Genomic DNA, 19404 nt, shown 5'->3' on the forward strand with positions numbered 1-19404 from the left:
ACCTGCGGTCACATATACAATCACAAACATAATGTACAAGCAAACACACACACGCAAACGCACACGCGCGCACACACACACACACACACACACACACACACACACACACACACACACACACACACACACACACACACACACACACACACACACACACACACACACACACACACACACACACACACACACACACACACACACACACACACGCCTCCCGTGGGAGAGAGAAATCAATAGCAATGTCCGACTCCCCGCTGCACTGTAGTGTGCGAACCAGCTGCCGTTCTCGACAGGAGGACAGACATATAGTACATGTACGCGCGCACGCACACACACACACACACACACACACACACACGCACACGCACACGCACACGCACACGCACACGCACACACACACACACACACACACACACACACACACACACACTAAAGAATAACCCCTTATAGGTAGCTTTTACTGGAAGCCAGCAATTAACGCTGAATCAACCACCCACTATTCCTGCTGGCTTCGCTTTCACCCGCCAGGAAGTTATAGCACATTATCGATGTGCTAACAGAGTGGGGCAGAAACTGTGACAAAGGGGACCCCCGCACCCCACCCAACCCCCTCTGTTTTTTCCCACACCTCTGTTTTTTCCTATAGTAAAGCCCCGGTCTATCAATGGCTGGCTCGCCTCACAGAGGCACAATGTCAAGTCAGTTTTTCCGAGTCGTGCCTGTGGCCACAAGCACACCATGCATGCGTGTCCATGTATCTACAGCAGTGGTTCACAAACGTTTTAGCCCGTCACCCACAAGAGATATTACTGTAGTCGTTTACCCAAACTAGTGAAAATAGCCTATTTTCACTACTTCTTAAACATTTGTTTTCTAACTTATGGATTTTTTTTTTATGTATCTATTAATTCAATTAAACATTGTAATCATTAATTATTATTTTATTTGTTTTTAATCTTTTGAAATAATAATAATTAAAAACAAAATGTAGTAAACAAAACATTCTGGGACCCATAAAAATGTGTCTGCCACCCACAAATGGGTCCTGACCCAGTGTTTGGGAACCACTGATCTACAGTATATGGCTACAGTATGTTGAGACTGCCACCCCAAGTCCAATTTGTGTCAGCATGCAGAATTGCAGATACACTATGCGCTATGTGGCCCTGCCTTTGCTGCTTCATGCTTATACGATACCCTAGTCTGGGGATTCTAAAACCTCACATTTCTCGTCCGGTTCTAGCGCCACCCAGGAGGCCGATTTTTATAAACATATGTTTATATTACTCCTACAGATTGTGTCTATGGGGTGGCCGTTTTGCACATAATGACACATAATATCATGAATGCAGCATTGTTGGGAGACTTTGCAGGCACTTTCCCACTTAGCCAAGGAAGAACCTCCATCCCAATTTTTTCAAATCTCCTCATGGTATTGGGTATGCAGTCAGGTTTAGGCTTGGCTCAGGGAAGAGGACACCCCTGCCTTGTAGAGTCCAACATGTGCACATTACAGGCATAACATAATGTACAACTATATATTTTTTGTTTTCTATGGTAGATGAATACCATAGAAAAAAGAATTGAATGTGTATTTAGTTATTAAATGACTTATTTTATTTTTGCTTGTCATTTTCAATCTCACTGTAATTTTGTAATTTATTATGCGGAGGCAGTGACTAATGGGGATCTTAAATAAACAATACACAATAAACAATGGTGGCGCTACAACAGCCCACTTCATGTTTTGGCCTATAACTCTTGAAGCGTAGGTTGTAAAATCAAAATATTTTTTCCCTGGATTCCTTGGATCATGATGGTCATTATGGGTCCTGTTTGTGCCCGATTACATATTCTGCCATAGTTTCTTCAAAACACACCTTTTGCATTGTTCATTGTTGTGTGGGCTACTTTTTTTTTACTCTCTGCTGCCAAACACTGTAGCCTAATAAAGGATTATCCTATTCTGAAAAAAAGGAAAAAAGAAAAAAGATGTATGAGTTTGATTTTTCAGATCCAATTCCAAGAGGCAATGACCACAGTTTGTAGGCAACCTGGCCTGGCAGAGACCTGTTCTCCGAGGCACAGTGTTGCACTGGTGAATTAAGTTACGCGTGACCTAACCTAAGTTTTCTGGGGGAAAAAAGTCAAATATTATTCAAACATTTCAAAAACAAATATGTTGCTACATACTGTACATGTACTGTACTACACTAAAATGTGTTCCCGGCCTGAATGGGTTAATGTGTGGGGGGACTCAAACGGGTGATTGGCCCCTGTGACAATTGGCTCAACTACAGTATAAAGCTGGCTGTCAATAGCACTCAGGTGTCTTCCTTCTAGCCAGCCTCCAAACAGCAGCATTCTGTCTTGCTTTTACAATTGCTATTGACATGGGTTAAAGTTGTTTATCGTCGTTGTCCGATGAAAACCTTGTATGTCCAAAACCATTCGTTTTGCATTTATCATTTTAAAATGATTTAAACTAGTGAAAACAGCCGATCTACAAGCACACAACGCCTCGCACTGCGAGGCGTTGTGTGCTTGTAGATCGGCTGTTTTCACTACTTTTGTGCGACGGCCTTGTATGATCAAGCAGGGCTTTACTTTGCGAAAGAACGCACAATTTTGAAACTTGGAGATACGAGGTTTCCACCCGACAACGACGTTGTATTAGGTACGATATCTGTATTTTTGGTTTACTTTGTTAGGTGAGAAAAAGGTTTGTTTTGTATTTAAGGCTTTTATGATCCCACCCTGAGGTAACGTGTACAGTTGTATCTTAATTATACAAGTTTGGGGACTGGGAAGTCCATATTTGATGTTACACCTAGTCACCCCTCGCCTGGGTGACTAGACTAACACAGAGTTACAGACCTGTGACTCATCAAGTACCACTGTGGGTCCCTGGACCCCACTTAGGGAAGTATGAATGGGCCGAAATGAAAATGTCATGTTACGATTTTTGTGAAGTGATTTACTATATTATCGCGGTAATCAAAATTTCTCCAACATCCATTATCCTGGGGTGGAACATTTGCCAAAAAATAGCAGATCTACAAGCTCACAACGCGTCGCAACACCAGAGATTTGGTAGAGAGTGAAAAAAAAGAAGAATATATCAAGTATGTTATTTCCAAGTCCGTTTTACCAATTATAGAGGGTTTAAAAAATACATTGAATTGAAAAAGGTGAATTGATCCCAGTGCATGACCGAGGATAATTTCACGATAGATTTAAATCTCCGCGATACGAGAGTTTTTTAACACGATAAACGATAATAACGATTATCGTCCCATCCCTATTTAGAAGTCCCATCCACAAATTTCTCTCCAACTCCTACATTATGAGTCTGTTTGGATGGACTATGACAGATTGCTGCCTGGGAACAGTGCCCTCGCTGTATGTGTTATGACAGGTTGGCTTCTGTGGAGCTCGCCTTTCTGGCATGATAATTCCAAATAGGCTCACTTGTCTGGCATAAAAAAGTCAATGCATAGCCTCCTTTTTTGGGACGGCTATTGATGTCGCTTTGCGTAACATCGAGTTGTCGTTTCTGCCTCGGGTGAAATTCAATTGCTGCACTAGGCCATTTTTAATTTTCTTATCCCCTGGAAAATTGCACCATGTTTTGTTTGACTATTAAAGTCCCACCACGGAGGAACAGTCCATTTAGTTCTTGCAAAAGGAAAATTGAAACTCGCACAAATCTACAGAGGCATGTCATTCACACACCTGCCTGCGCGCACACACACACACACACACACACACACGCACACACACACACACACACACACACACACACACACACACACACACACACACACACACACTCACACTCACACTCTCACACTCTCACACACACACACACACACACACACACACACACACACACACACACACACACAAGCGCGGCGCGTATACACATGCAGGTTGGAGACATTGCATTGACTTAATGCACATTAGTTCCATATCTCCTTACCATAACCACAACCATAACCATAAATAATCTAATCATAAGCCAGGCAAACGCATGCCTGTGCATGGTGTGAGCATGACATGCATCCATGTGTGTGTGAGGAAGGGTGACGGAAGCAGCATTTATGCACACACAGTGTGTGTGTGTGTGTGTGTGTGTGTGTGTGTGTGTGTGTGTGTGTGTGTGTGTGTGTGTGTGTGGTGTGTGTGTGTGTGTGTGTGTGTGTGTGTGTGTGTGTGTGTGTGCGTGCGTGTGACTGACATTGGCCGCATTAGGGTACATGCTTGACATTAAGTCAATGCAATGTCCCTAAAAGTGTGTAAGGCTATGTGTATGTAGGAGAGAGAGATACAAACAGACACGAGAGAGATGGATAGGCAGAGAGGGAGGGAGAGAGAGAAAGAGAGTGTGTGTGTGTGTGTGTGTGTGTGTGTGTGTGTGTGTGTGTGTGTGTGTGTGTGTGTGTGTGTGTGTGTGTGTGTGTGCGCTCCAGCGGCAGGGCAGTGTCTTGCGTTTCCACCCAGGTAATAACCTACATTGAGAGTGAGTCAGGGGAGGCAGGAGGCGGCATTAGTAAGCACACACAGGACCACCATAATGAAGCACCTGGAGTTTTGTATGCTATTTGTGAACAGAAAACCCCTATTGTAGGTGAATGACTAAATTAATAGGCAGCAGGAACTCCCAGCTGACACTCAGCGCATAATGAGGTGTAAATCAGCCTGCAGCCAGTCAGCAAACTCGGTACGCACGCACGCGCTTGTGTGCGTGTGTGCATGTGTGTGTGCGTGTCGAGTGTGTGCGTGTGTGTTACGGAGGTGGGTTTCACTTAACCACATGCATTGTTTTAACCTCTCTCTACACTGAAGCCACCAATCACCTGTAATGGAGTTAAGGGGACACCATCGCGCCTATGATATAGGTCTCAGTTAATTGTTGATAATTAGTGTAGTCCATAGATGCAACAAATGGCGGTGGTAGCCGAGTAGGTAGAGGCACCGTCTGGGAATCGGAAGGTTGTCGGTTCACCCCTCCCCCCCCCCAGGCTGCCCAGTCTGTGTAAAAGTGTTCCTGAACAAGGCACTTAACCCATAACTGCTCCCTGGGTGACGTATTAACTCATTGTCTGCCTAACCCAAGTTTCCCGAGCTATCACCGAATGTTCCGCCAAGTATCACAAGCTATTCACTTTTTTGACACTTGATGGCACTGTTCGCTAGCCTGTGGGTCACCACTTATTTACAGGGTTGCCCGGACGTTACCTGCCACATTGATGACGTAACCAGAAAAAGAATACAAATCTTTCCTCGTCTTTAGGAGGCGATGGAAAAACACCACGTCATTGATGTGGCTCCCGACTCGACAGCACCCGTGTGCGTCTTTTGAGGGGGTCGGAGCGTCGCAGAAAATTCTATGATTTCTCAAAGGTTCGTTGAAATTGCTCAGAAAACGGTCTGCCTAGATCAATAGTGTAATGTATAGTTAAAAAGGGATGAATTCCATGTATGTCTGGTGCATACGGCCACCATTAGATCAACCTGATTCATATATTCTGATCGAACTTTTGCCTTAAAACCAGCGAACAAGGACAATGTCACGGCCACTGAGAGTAGCAGCTAAAAGCCAGGAAGCAAGTGTTAGTAGTAGTTTTCTCATTCACACATTTTGTACAGACACCAGTACAGTTGGTTTCCATTCATCTACATAATAACAGCTGGATGAACTGAACAGTCAAACTGGCACCCCAATTTTGGGCTGTTAGATAAGAGAATTAAAAAAAAATTAAATAGCAAAGATATTAGATCTACAAGCTCACAACATGTCACATTACACCACACACACACTGCATAAAATACGTACTAAGTACTGTATAAGGCCTGTTTTGTTTATTGGTAGCCGTCATTGCAGTCAGTTCTTTGTATAATTCAGCTTTGTATGTTATTTTATCGTATCTGCCCTTAGCAATTACAAAGCCTAAAAGCCAAGGCACACAAGAAGTTACATTTTATTTTGTTCAAGGCCAAAGAATGAATTGCAATTGTTTGTAAGACAGTTAATCATCGACTAATAGATCATGGTGGTGACAGCCATAGATATCAGCTTGGTAAACCTTTCAGCACAACTTTGGCGGCGTTTCAGAAACACACTGCCCCGTTTTCTGGCTGCTAAATGGAAAGTTAAGCCCCATTTATTCTTTGTCGCACAATGGTGTTGCACGCCGAAAATAGCCGACCCACAAGCTCACAACGTGTCCCAAGATTGTAGGTCGGATATTAGGCGTTAGCCCCATACTGTACAATGCACTGACAGCACATATAAAGAGATAATGTCCCTCTAACTGGACATGAAGTGTCCCATCAATCTGTGAAGTGCATAAACAAATTAAGCTCTTTGTTTTGGTTCCATTTGCCCACATTTAGCCTCTTTAATTGGATTCCATCTGGAGACACGTGGCGAATTTCTCTCCATATCCTTTTAATAATGCAGGTTGTGTGTGTGTTCGTGCGTGCATGCGTGCATGAGTGCATGTGTGTGAGTGTGTTGTGACTCGTGGGACTTACTTTCTCTGCCAGAGCCTTTGATGCAAAAATCTCCTGTTGGCAGAGGAGACCAAAATAAAAGAAAGGGAGAAAGAGGGTTAGTGAAAAGTAAAATGGCTGCAGGAGACTGCAGAGGCGTTTCTCTCTGTCAGTTTGTTAACAAGCTGTTAACATGACCTCCAGGTCACCAGCAGGCCCATGACCTGATCCTCCCTGGGTTTTCAAATTGTCAACTTGTCTTGGACAGCCCAGACAGCATGCTAAATAACACATGATGCAACACCATCTCTTAAGACCATGCTGTGGTGCAAAAAGGAACAACTCCAAATTAAGTGGCACCCCTAAAACCACAAACCATCCCTCCAATAAAGCTCTCCCCAACACTAGGATATATTTCAGAATTAACTTTTTTCAGAGGTTGAAAATGTCAACCTACAGTATGTCTATTCTGTTTTATTTTCTCTCCTGCTCTTACTTACTCAACCTCTGAAAAATGTTAATTCTGAAATATATCCAGGAGAGAAAAGAAAACAGAATAGACACAGGTTGACATTTTTTACATATTTGTACATACAAACAGCAAGTGTAGCAGAAGGTATGTACAGTACATGATGTTTAGAACAGTATATTAGCATCAGTAGCTGTGTACATAAACATGCCGCCAGAATACCTTTTACACCTGTAAAGCTATGCTGTGACAATAAAGCTGATTCTGATATCAATAGTACAGTACAGTATACATTTAATGTTAACAGGAGATAGGCTTCCAGAGCATTGCAAGTATACTGCAGCTGGTTTTGAATGCTAGACATTTATAGGCCAATATATAAGTTCAGTCAATACAGTATACTGTATGTAAAACCAGCAAGATCCTCCACTCGTGACTTTTCATACCTGGACAGCTGCTTTTTCAGCAGCTATGAAGAACCTGGCCACATGAACTAACCACATGAACCCTAGCATCCCTATTATGGGGCACACATTCGGAAAGAAATAACTAATCTACACGCTCATAATGCTTGTAGATTGGTATGTAGAGGCTGGTCAAATTATGCATAGCGTTAGTTTAAGTTGTTGCTGTTACCTTCCCTCTCCCTCTAGCCCCCCTCCTCCCTCACACTTGTAAAGCGACTGTGGGTACTCAGAAAAGTGCTATATAAATTCCAGATATTATTATTATTATTATTTATGCAGGACACGCGAGTCTCGCCCGCCTCAGCTGTAAGCAGCAGTCAGATCCTTTCCTATTCCTCATTCACAGATCTGCTGGTCATTACGTCACACTGTCTTCACTGTCCCACTCCAATCAGAGCTCACGCTGAGTAAAAGGAGGCTCCTTTAAAAACGACTTGCATTCACTATAGCTCTGCTTGTCTTGGATCCGAGGCTTCGCATCCACTGCTGCTTAGCTGCTTCCTCCGCCCCAGCCTCCACCTTTTGATCAGAGCCTGGCATAGGCTCAAATACTTGTGACTTTATGTCTGATGATTCAAGCTAATATGTCAATGTATTGCTATTGTACTACTATTGTATCCCTGCTATGAGGGGTTTTGCTTAATGTTGCCTGATTTTGCCTAGCGGAGCCTTTAACACCAAGTTTAACAGTATTGCATTTATTACAATGGTTAAATCTACTTTGACGTCAGTGTTCCTGACTAAACTAAGTGGTTAAGACATTTCTTTCTCTTTCTTTTTTTTTCTTTCGTATTTTGTCTATATCTGAAGTTGCCCCCCCAGCTTTAAGCATTTAGTACGCAGTGATATGCACTAATAGGCTCACAGCAAATATAGTTCCAAGTCTTATTCAAATATGGTGAACTCAACTCTCTTTAAAGTCCTCCCTGGGGGACAGACCTCTTACTTGCGTTTGTTAAGTCTCCGCAGCATTAACGTCACGTAACATCTTTATCAAAGTGAAGCCCCTTGAACCGCTTTGCTGCACCTATCTCATTGCATCAGCATGAAAACAAAGAGGGAAAATAAGGGCCATGTTGATTTCACACGCAGGTCATTAACAGATGTTATCCTCTGTCAAAAGAAGAAACAGGAAGAAAACGGAGGAGAGGAGATGAAAGTGAAGACTGGAGGAAGGAGGGGAGAACAAGGGCTGTTGTTCCTCATACAGAAACAAGCCCTTGGGCCAATGGAGGGATGGAAAAAGAGAAGAAAGAAGGGAGAAAGAAAGAGAAAAACGCAATGAGTGTTCCCTGCCGAGTGCCAACAACAAATAAAAGGTCACCAGTAAGAGATGCAGGGTCGTGCAGAGAAAGTTAGAGAGGCATGGGCTGAAATTCCTAAAAGGACCTGTTGGTGAGAATATCGAAAATAGCAGACCTCTAAAGCCCCTTTTCGACTGCAGCTTTAGCACCACACCACACTACACTACACCACACCACACCGCACCACTTAAAATATCTACATTTTCCATTACACAAAAGTACCCCTATCTGTAAGAAACAAATTGACCCTTTTAACTGTGATTATAATACAATATAAATTTGTATTACAACTATCCTAAATAATAATACACTATAAAGTATTAATGTATTACTATGATAACTATAATATACTATAATATAGATTATAATAGCAGTTATAACACAATATAATCTATTATCATGTATTACAACTATATCCTGGTGGTCTAAATGAAAAGTCAGTGAGTGATCAGTCATTATGAAGTGTTTGGCCTAGCTCAGACCTACTCTAGATTGGATACTTTTTAGTACCACGTTTAGTACCACTTTCACACCACTCTACCCAGGTCCTTGTAGTGGAAAACCTGGCACAAGTGGGCGGTGTGGTGTGGAGTGGTGTGGTGTTGGGCCTGTGGAAAAGGGGCTTAAAGGAAAATTCCAGAATAAAACATATTAATCCTTAATCAGCCTTTTATCACGTATGTACATACCTGGTATGATGGATTTTTATCATAGTCCTTCCAGTTTTTACTTCTCCTGGACTCCTCAGATCTCTCTCCCACAGCCAAAACGGCGGTCAATTGTGGTTCTCCCAAAGCGCTAATTTTCACTGCTGCAAAGTTACTTTTTTCTTCATAAATCTGCTATTTATAGTTCCAAGAGAGCCAGTAATCCACTGTTTTATCGCGGGTTGAGGGAAATGGCCGTTGTTGACATGATCCCAATAGTACTCACAGAAGAAGAATGAAGTCTCGCGTCTCGCGTGATTACCGCGTTTCCTTTAGCTTTTTCTTTAGCGCAAAAGAAAGCTTTCTCCTGGAGTTATTACAGCCAGTATGTACACAACAAGGCATCGTGGTATATATATAAAAAATAAGAAAGCAGAAGAATATAATCTAGTTAGTCTATTGATCGCTAGAATCTAGTAATATGACTGAGAAGGATTCATAACAAAGCATTTTAACGTTCTTCCTGTAGTCATAAGGTAATTCTATTACCTTTATTTATTTTATTTTTTCCTCAATACATTTCTTCGATTTTATTTATTATTTATTTATGGAATTACTTATAAAATAACTTTGACGTGTATTATTATTTGTAAACAATGTAGGCTACAATATAATCACAAAATAATCATATTTTCCTCAAGACATTCTGCAATGCCTCACCAAATAAACGTTAGGTAAAAAGTACCTCATGACCACAGAAACGTGTCTTTCATGAGGTACTTTTTACCTAACATTTATTTGTAATGTTAGGTAAAAAGTAAAAACTGGAAGGACTATGATAAAAATCCATCATACCAGGTATGTACATACGTGATAAAAGGCTGATTAAGGATTAATATGTTTTATTCTGGAATTTTCCTTTAAGAGCAACACGTTGTGAGCTTGGAGGTCGGCTATTTTCGGTGTTTGATACCACACTGAACTAAGCATAATCAAGTCAATACTGGAGATGTGGCGTAATGGCATGGATCTCTACACAGAGAGGCCAATTCTTTCAACATAAGATGCTGCATTCAAGTTCAGGAGAGTTTGGACAAGGAAATTCTCTTGAATGCTGCCTTCAGGTATGGCATGGAAAGAGGGCATTTGCATTTCTTTCACCCAAGTAAAAACTGCATTCATGATCTGGAGAGAGCACTTTTTAGCACGTATAAAAGGGCAAGGGCTCAAGCCCCCTTTGATGTCTATGTGTGCACGTGCCTGAAGAGATGGGTAGAAGAAGGAGGGAGGACTGTGGAGAGCAGAGTGGAAAATAGTTGTACAGGACAGTGTGAATGTCCAATAAAAAGACAGAGAGGGAGAGTTAAGGATGGAGCGAGGAGAATAAATCCTGCAGTGTTCTAAGGAGCACCGACCACCGCCAGATTCTTGGACCCGATGCTGGGAGAGTCCTAGCCCACAGATGCTGGTGATATTCGTTTTCAAAATCGTGCTAAATCGTGTCTAATCAATTTCAAAGACTGGGAAATTCAAAGATTTGTCGATCTTAGTGCAGTACCCATTATCATAGTAAGATGAAGAGGGGTCGTCCCGTCAAAGGGAAAACTTCAAGCACACTCAAACAAGGACTCACTTTAAACAGCCTAAATATTATAAGACGGGCTACACATATTTAAAAACAATAAAACGCCGAAGATGCTGACTGCTTTCGACAACACTGTGTCTTCCTGAGGGCGTCATCCTACAGGCATCAGACGCCCTGGCTTGTTGAAGTGAGTCCTTGCTCGAGTGTGCTTGAAGTCGGCCCAGAATACAACCAGACATGACGTCATCCCAAACTTTTTGACCTCATTCCCTTCCAGGTTAGTGGATTTAGAGAAGTGCATTTATCTCAGATTCCTTTCCCAGATGCGTTTTTTTGGTCAAAACAGCAAGCTTCTTTCTATGGACCCTAACTAAAGAATGGATGACTGCAAATGATAATGAATCCATCCGGCCATGTGCTTATCTTGTTTACATCTTGGCCACATAGTGTGTTCTAGTTGCTGGCGAAAATAAGGTAAAAACACTGAAAAGGTTTAATGCCTTCCAGTCAATGCGTTAACAGCCATTCTTGCCACTGCTCTAGACTCCCTACACAAGATTTAGATTCTCTACGAAATGGAGAGTGTCATACACACATTTCTGTGTATGAAAGACATTTTTATTCCCTACACTATGGAGACAATGGGAAAAAAAGTGTCAAACACAAAATTTCTGTTGCACTGCCAACTGACACATTAGACCAGTGATTAACCTTTCTTAATGCCAAGGAGGACCCCCGGTTTGTACAAGCTCTGAGTTAAGGGTCCGTTTGACTCCTAACAATCAATCATTTAGCTGGGGACCCCCTGGAGCCCCCTCCTTGACCCCTTGGGGTCCCTGAACCCCACACTAAGAACCAGTGGTCTGGTCTAGTGTTTCTCAAACTTTCAAATTTCAAGGTCTCCCCTTAACTCTGACAGTGTACAAATGGAACCAAATACACCCGTTAGCGTTCATTTGGTCCCATTTGTACACTGCCAGAGTTACAGACTAGTATGGGTCAATTTAGAACCCCATAAAGGAACCCACAGAGTCCCTGGAATCCACTTTGAGAACCACTAGTCTAGACGATAAAAACGAGAGCATGCTTTTTGTAAGGCTGGAAGGCAACAACACCTGTAAAACAAGCACGAGACAAGACCCACAGGCACTGTAGGTCTGCCCGAACCCGGATGGGCCAACATTAGTGGCAAATAATTTTGTAGCGGCGTTCACTTTTTATTCCTCTCTGGAGGAGTCTAACAGATGGGTGGGGGTTTAGGTCTGGTAAGCAGAAATGCATAAAACTTTCCTGGGATTTCCTTAAAACATTTCTGCAAATATCGTTTCCGTGTTCTATCAGGCAATCTGCTCACACATTCGCCTCCCAGCCCACCTAAGCAAAAAAAACAAGCTATAGCAAAAGATTCTGTCATTATTGTTTGACCCTGGCCTGATCGGCATTCCCGACGCAGCAGTCAGCGGCAGACGAGACATGCTGTGCAAGCATACAGTGCTCCACGTACACACACGCATGACATTCCACTTCCGCTGAGGTCACCTAACTGCCAGTCAGGGAGGATTTGTCTTAATGGAAACAGTGCTATGACTTGGTAACATCTGGCGTGCATACAGGGGTCATAGACCTCATAGCATATGTACTGTACAGATACTGTAGGCAATACACAGGCCATAAAATATGTAGTCCAGTGTGTGTGTGTGTGACGAGAGAGAGAGAGAGAGAGAGAGAGAGAGAGAGAGAGAGAGAGAGAGAGAGAGAGAGAGAGAGAGAGAGAGAGAGAGAGAGAGAGAGAGAGAGGGGTCTGTGCTTTGTAACCCAAGTGCTGTGCTAGCTTGTAAAAGCAGCCTCTGCAGTCGTGGCCATTGCACATCTGTGACTCAGTGAGAATGAAGATGTTGGTAACAATGCCAGGCCCTCCACATTGTACCATATAAGGTTATCAAAGAGAGAGAGGGGAGGGGGGGCAGACAGACAGACAGACAGAGACAGGGTGACAGAGAAAGTGACACACACACACACACACACACACACACACACACACACACACACACACACACACACACACACACACACACACACACACACACACACACACACACACACACACACACACACACACACACACACACACAACATGAACAGACACAGGCAGAGAGATAAAGAATGGAGATTGAAGGAGTGGGGTTGGGGAGGTGGGGACAATAAAAAATGAGAAAGAGCTAGAAAGCGATGAGAGAAAACAGCAAGTAAGATAAAGATACAGGGAGAAGGAAGGAATGTCAGAGAAACGAGAGAGAGAGAGAGAGAGAGAGAGAGAGAGAGAGAGAGAGAGACAGAGACAGAGACACGAGACACAAACAGAAAGACAGAGAGAGACAGAGAGAGAGAGAGTAAGAGAGAGCTGGCATGCATAAGTTATTGCAGCTGTGTCGTGCTGGAGCCATCTCTGGAATTGATTACTCTGTTCTGAAGATCTCCAGAGTTAACACCAGCCTCTCCACAAGACAAACACCAGGCCTAATGAATAGATAATTGGATATGGATCCCATTAATATGAATGATAGAACGAGTGGTGGTGGTGGTGGTGGGGTATGAAAATAAATAGCTTTTAGGTTATAATGAAACAATCTCGTGTAGCAATTCCGTACGGCGATAAGACGGCGTTCAAATGTGGGGAAGTGTTTTTCACGCGCCCTGTCGCCAGCGGATGCTTTGAACAATCACGAGGAACCACTGAAGTGAGGTCGTGGGAAGCTCAAGGCACACTAAGGGGACTGGAGTAAACGAGAAAACATGTTTTCATGAGACAGACAATCAAGGGAGTGGAGTAGGCCGTTTGGTACATATCAAGCTCCTTCCCTCCTGCTACCAAGAAATGTTTGCTACTAGTCCAGACGTCCCGGACTCCCAGGAAGACTGTGTTCTCTAGCCAAATGTGTGTGTGTGCTTGCGAGTGTGTGTGCATGTGATGGGAACCATGTGTGGTGTAAAGTCATCGAAGTGACGTCACATAGACAGTGGAGGGCCCCTGGCAAATTTTCCGCCATCCGCCATTGGCCTGTTTTGCTTGCCAATGTGGTTGTAAATGACTGGAGGAAATGAGTGTGTCCAGGAGAATGGAGGAGTGTGTACTGTGTGTGTCTGATTACCTGGTTAAAGATCTCCACCAGGTCATTCTCAGCAGCACGACGACTTTTCGGGGCATCTGGTGGACACTGCGAACACACAGTCGACAGAGAACATTTATTACATTGTGTGTGTGCGTGCGCGTGCAACCGTGCGTGTGTGAACACCTGAGAAGAGAAATAGCCAGCCACGCATTAACCACAAAAACCCTATACTTGAATGATTCTTGCATTTTCATTCTACACTAAATATCTTGGTGGAAAATAGCGTATCACCAAACTCACAATACAATGCGTTTTTTGACCTATTTTCATCAAATGTTCAGGGTTCGAGTGGATAAAAGCTGTACATTTGAGTGTGTGTAAGCAATGTAATGCATGTGTGTGGCAAAATCCTCATCTCGCACGCACGTACGCACGCACGCATGTGTGCGCGCGCGCACACACACACACGCACGCACGCACGCACGCACGCACGCACACACACACTCTTCCTGTTCTAAATTTAAAATGCAGCTCTTGGGTAGCCCGGCAGCGCACAAGCCCTGGAGCCAACGAACCAGGAGACTCTCATCAGGTCTGGAATGGTCCATTATCTGCCTACAATAGCCTACTAAGATGTGCTATGATCACATACTCGAACAGTTTGAAATACAAAACCAAACTTTTGATATCATTCTGTGAAACTACTGTAGTAAACTCATCAATATACACAAATGTCCGAATGTTGCATAAAATGTACAAATGGAATTTCTATTGAATTAATCATTGATGCTAAAACCACAAAACCGCAAAATGTTGACTGGTGGTTTTGATAGTCGACTATTCAGAGAAACCACTAATGCACACAGACATTGACACGTGTGCATGCATGCATGCATGCACGCACGCACTCACACACATGCCCACCAACACAGCCAAAGTGGAAAATACATAAGAAAAGTTGGCAAAAAATACGCTGGGCTCTAAAATAAATCCGGGTACTGGCTGTGCTCTCATCTTTCCATATGTGAGCAATCACTTGCTCTCCTTTTGTTTGTGTGTGTGTGTGTGTGTGTGTGTGTGTGTGTGTGTGTGTGTGTGTGTGTGTGTGTGTGTGTGTGTGTGTGTGTGTGTGTGTGTGTGTGTGTGTGTGTGTGTGTGTGTGTGTGTATGTGTGGGGCAAAAACACACGCTACTGTATGTTGTTTTCACCTCAATGATTCTGCTCTCATTTGATCAGCCTTTCTTTTGTCTGACGCCTAAAGACAAACGGCACTGACAAAAATAGTCGCACCAGAAAAGGAAAAATAAAATACACATAGCCAAAGATGGAGATGAAGACCGACAGAAAGAGAGGAAAACAAATGGAGAAAAGGGAAAGGGAGGGAAATGGAGAGAAAGGAGGTTGGGGGGTTCTCTTTTTCAGAGGTGTAAAAAGAGAGTTTCTCCACCTCTGAGCGAGAGCGGTTGTAATTCAGTCCTTTCATTTGGGCTTTTAGTCACGTTTTATGGGAACAAACGATAACGGTAAAGCAGAACTGCAGCGACATACTGTAATTGCACACAATGGAATTAAGGCCGAGTCAATTTGTTGACACAGTAAATCCGTGCCTCGGAAGACTATGGCGGTAAGCCCACGTAATAAGTCTGTTTTTTTTTTGTGGGGAGCCTGAGTTGAATAACAGGTACCATACAGTGAAGCGGATGGATCAAAGACACCACTAGCAGAGAGGAGTTTGGCAGAGGCAATATTGTTCAATGGCCCGCTCATCCCTGGCTCGTGTTGAGCGTGTAAAGCTGCTTCAAAACTGTCAATTTTGGTTTAGTCCTTGGTTTGACCACCATTATTTTCATGTCCATATTGTAAAGCACTTTGAGCTGTGTACTGTGATTGTTGCTATACAAATGCTGAAGAAGGCTTCACGCCGAAACGCGTCCGTTTGGTTTCTGCTGCTCTGCAAGCTTACCCTGACCAACTAAATTTAAAATAAAAAGTGCCTTAAATGGACTTGTCCGAGAGTGCTGGTGTTCTCTTTGAGATTTCTTGTATAGTTACGTGTCCCGACCGTGCACCCGGTAAGAAGTTAAACAATGTTGAAATGAGTTTGAGTTATGCTCGCACCCCTGCTGTAACGATGCTATACAAATGAACCACATTAACCCTAACCTCGCGTCACCAGGCTTTCTCAGGGGAAAGCCTTGTGTTCGTTTACAACGGCCGTTTGATCCGGTCTAGGCGGAAACCACAAGCAGAAGAAGTGGCGTCGCTTTGTTTCGGTTCACACCCTTTTGTTTCCGCAATCCCTATTAAAATACTCGAGTAGCCTAGTGTACTCTTGCCAGTTGCTACGAGTTGGACTAAAAAATGAATATGCCAAACGAATTTTCCAAAAGCAAAACTACACTGCATCAAAGGGGTTTATTAGGTAGGCCCCAAAAGTATGTCCTTGAGCACAGGAGAATTATTTTGGGTTAAAACTGTTTCAGGTTTGATAGTTCCGGCAAAAGTGTAGTCCGTCTAGGACTACAACATGACGTAGAGTGGTTTCCGCTGCCGACCGGATCAAACCCCGAAAAGTGAAGGGACCCTAGGCTACATTAACCCTAGCGTCTCCATTCTGGCCATGCCATAACAGGCAAACATTTGTCAAAATGTGTCGACCGACATGGATTTGGTGTAGAAAGTAAGAAGGAGTGGTCGAAGTATTGAGTCCTGGGGGACCCCGGGTCAACAAAGTATACACGGTTCAAGTGGTTGAGACATTATTATTCAGTATCAGAAGCAGTAGTAGTATAGTAGAATTAGAGGTTTCATTGTAGTGTTAGTAGGAGTACTGGTAGATAACCGAGAAAGAATCTGTGTCATTTTAGATTTTAGAGTTGGCTTTTCAAAAATAGCAGATGTACAAGCTCACAGCGTGCCACTTCGTGTCACACTGCGAGCTTGTACATCTGCTATTTTTGAACATTTTTTTTAAATCTCAAAAGTGTGAGAACTACTGATTTAGAAGGCAATTGAAGAATCAGCCTCAGGTCTTAATGGGTTAATAGCATGTTAGATAGTTAAAGTAATTGTCATTCTTACCCGAGCTCCAGGTATCTCACAGCAGGCCTCCTGAATGGCCAGAGAGGGGTCACAATACAGCATCACCTGCTGGATATCCACCTGAGGAAGAGAGAGAGAAAGAGTATTTTCACATGTCAGCTCTCTAGTCTAGACCAATTGTTGTTTTCTCCTAATTTTAGTCATCACAAATTCCCCCATATAGTCTCTGTCACTGCTAAACCCCTACCCCACAGTAGATCTAGAACCATTATATTAAGGAATTTGTTTTGGAGATGCCACACTTGATTTATAGTGCAATTTCAAAGTTGATTAACTCTGAGAGCATACAAATGGAACCAAATGCACACATACCATTTGGTTCCTGGCCCCCAAACTGTGGAATAAACTCCCTGTCGCACTTAGAACAACAGACTCACTCCATAGCTTCCGCCGTGGGCTGAAGACTCACCTCTTCAGACTCCACCTAAACCCATAGCACTACTGAAACACTCAATGACCATACATGAAGCTAGTTAGCATTTTTTTTTTATATATAGACTGATATTCCTATGCATTTGTTATTTTGTTGATGTTCTGACATTTTATCTTGCTTATTATCGTGATGTATTATCTGCTTATTGTAAGTCGCTTTGGATTAAAAGCGTCTGCTAAATGCCTAAACTGTAAACTGGTTCCATTTGTACACTCTCAGAGTTACCGACCTGTATGTCTCAAAGTTACAGACCTGTAAGTGTCCATTTGGAACTCCCAATAAATAGGATTCGTTGAAGGGAACTGCTAAGGAATCGGAATCCTTAAAATCCTAAAAGGTCCCAACCCTACTCCTGACCAACCAGTAGGAGTCGCTAGAGCAGCGTACAGAGAACACTGAACGAATTGCGTTTGACGTCACACCCAGCCAAGCCAAAGGCACCGCAGAGGAATCAAACCCCTATCTCTAAGGCAGCTGGCAGGAACTTTACCCTGCACAACCCCGACGCCTTAACCAAGAACAAACAGCACGGCAAGTCCATTCATACACATTAAGGAGACGTGTGTGCGTGCGTGTGCATGTGCGTGTGGTTCCACGTGTTTCCTAATTCTCCAGCTAGGCCCTCTGCAAAGAGCCGGGCTTCCTTCTAACTAGGCCAGTTAATTGATCGTCAAGCTAAGTGTCTGGATTACGGGATCTATTCACTGCTAATGGGCCCAGCTCAGGGCACCCCCAATCTCCCTGGTAGCATGCTCTCTTTTTAATCAGGCCTGAACTAGACTGCTGCAGGAGCACAGCCTGTGGGCACGCACGCACACACTGTATAGTCTGCGATTGTATGTGCGCACACACCCGCACACACACACATACAGTATTGTCCTGTGATTATGTGTGCAGTGTACTGTACACACAAAGTTATGAGGTTGTACAATCTAATGCAGGGGTTCCCAATTCCTTCCAAGTCAAGGACCCCCAAATAGCCATAGCCTCTGGCTGGGCCCCACCCCCTTTTGTAAAGAAAAGTAAGGTCTGCACACTGGATCAGTGGTTCTCAACTTTTTTCAGGTTGCGACCCCCACAATAATCATATTTGAACACCCTACTCAAGCACTTGGAATTGTAGGAGTTGGAATTACATTTAGTTTGACTCGATCTATTCCATTGTGAAAATAGCCGATCTACATGCTCAAGCCTCGCGTTGCGAGGCATTGTGAGAATGTAGAACTGCTATTTTCTGCCTCTAATATTTGACCAATGTTTGACCAGAGGTCTTCACAGTCCTTAAATTGTCACTTTAGAAATGTGCAGATACCCTAGCCTGATTTCAGACTCAACTGACACTTGAGTCTGACATTGTGCCCTGTTTGAGCGATTTCTGAAGGGGAGGGACTTTGTCACTTTGACTTTCCCTAAACCAACCACTACAGATCACCTCAGGTCTATGGGCTGGAACTAGGCTACAGATACCCTGTATACACTTATACTATATGTTGGTCTGTTTTCTGTTGAGTGAGAAAACATTTCGCTAAACATCTGGGGACCCCCCCCAAAAAATGTGGGGACCCCTCTGGGGGTCCCGACCCACAGGTTGAGAACCATTGCACTGGATCCTGCTCCAAACGTTTACACCATGGACGTGACGTTTCGAGCCTCACAGCTCTTCAGACAATTGGTCTGATGAAAAGCCGTGAGGCTCTAAACATCACGTCGACAACCTGTGATATAATGCATGCAAGACTATGTTATGTGTACTCTCGTCTCGCTCACAAAGAGGATGGAATTGTTTCA

General features: G+C 43.4%; 1 protein-coding gene across 1 annotated transcript in view; it reads right to left on the reverse strand.

Annotated features, from left to right (window-relative positions):
- The window catches only part of col16a1 (collagen, type XVI, alpha 1), a 153210-nt gene that overhangs the window by 75213 nt on the left and 58593 nt on the right, over positions 1 to 19404 (reverse strand). The window contains exons 7-8 of the mRNA XM_080735516.1: positions 17163 to 17243; positions 14120 to 14185 (exon numbers count right to left, since the gene is read on the reverse strand). Coding sequence (XP_080591642.1) covers positions 14120 to 14185; positions 17163 to 17243 — 147 coding nt within the window. The remainder of the gene's footprint in view (positions 1 to 14119; positions 14186 to 17162; positions 17244 to 19404) is intronic.

Source organism: Nannobrachium achirus (assembly GCF_963921795.1).
Source record: "Nannobrachium achirus genome assembly, chromosome: 10".
Classification (NCBI taxonomy): Eukaryota; Metazoa; Chordata; class Actinopteri; order Myctophiformes; family Myctophidae; genus Nannobrachium; species Nannobrachium achirus.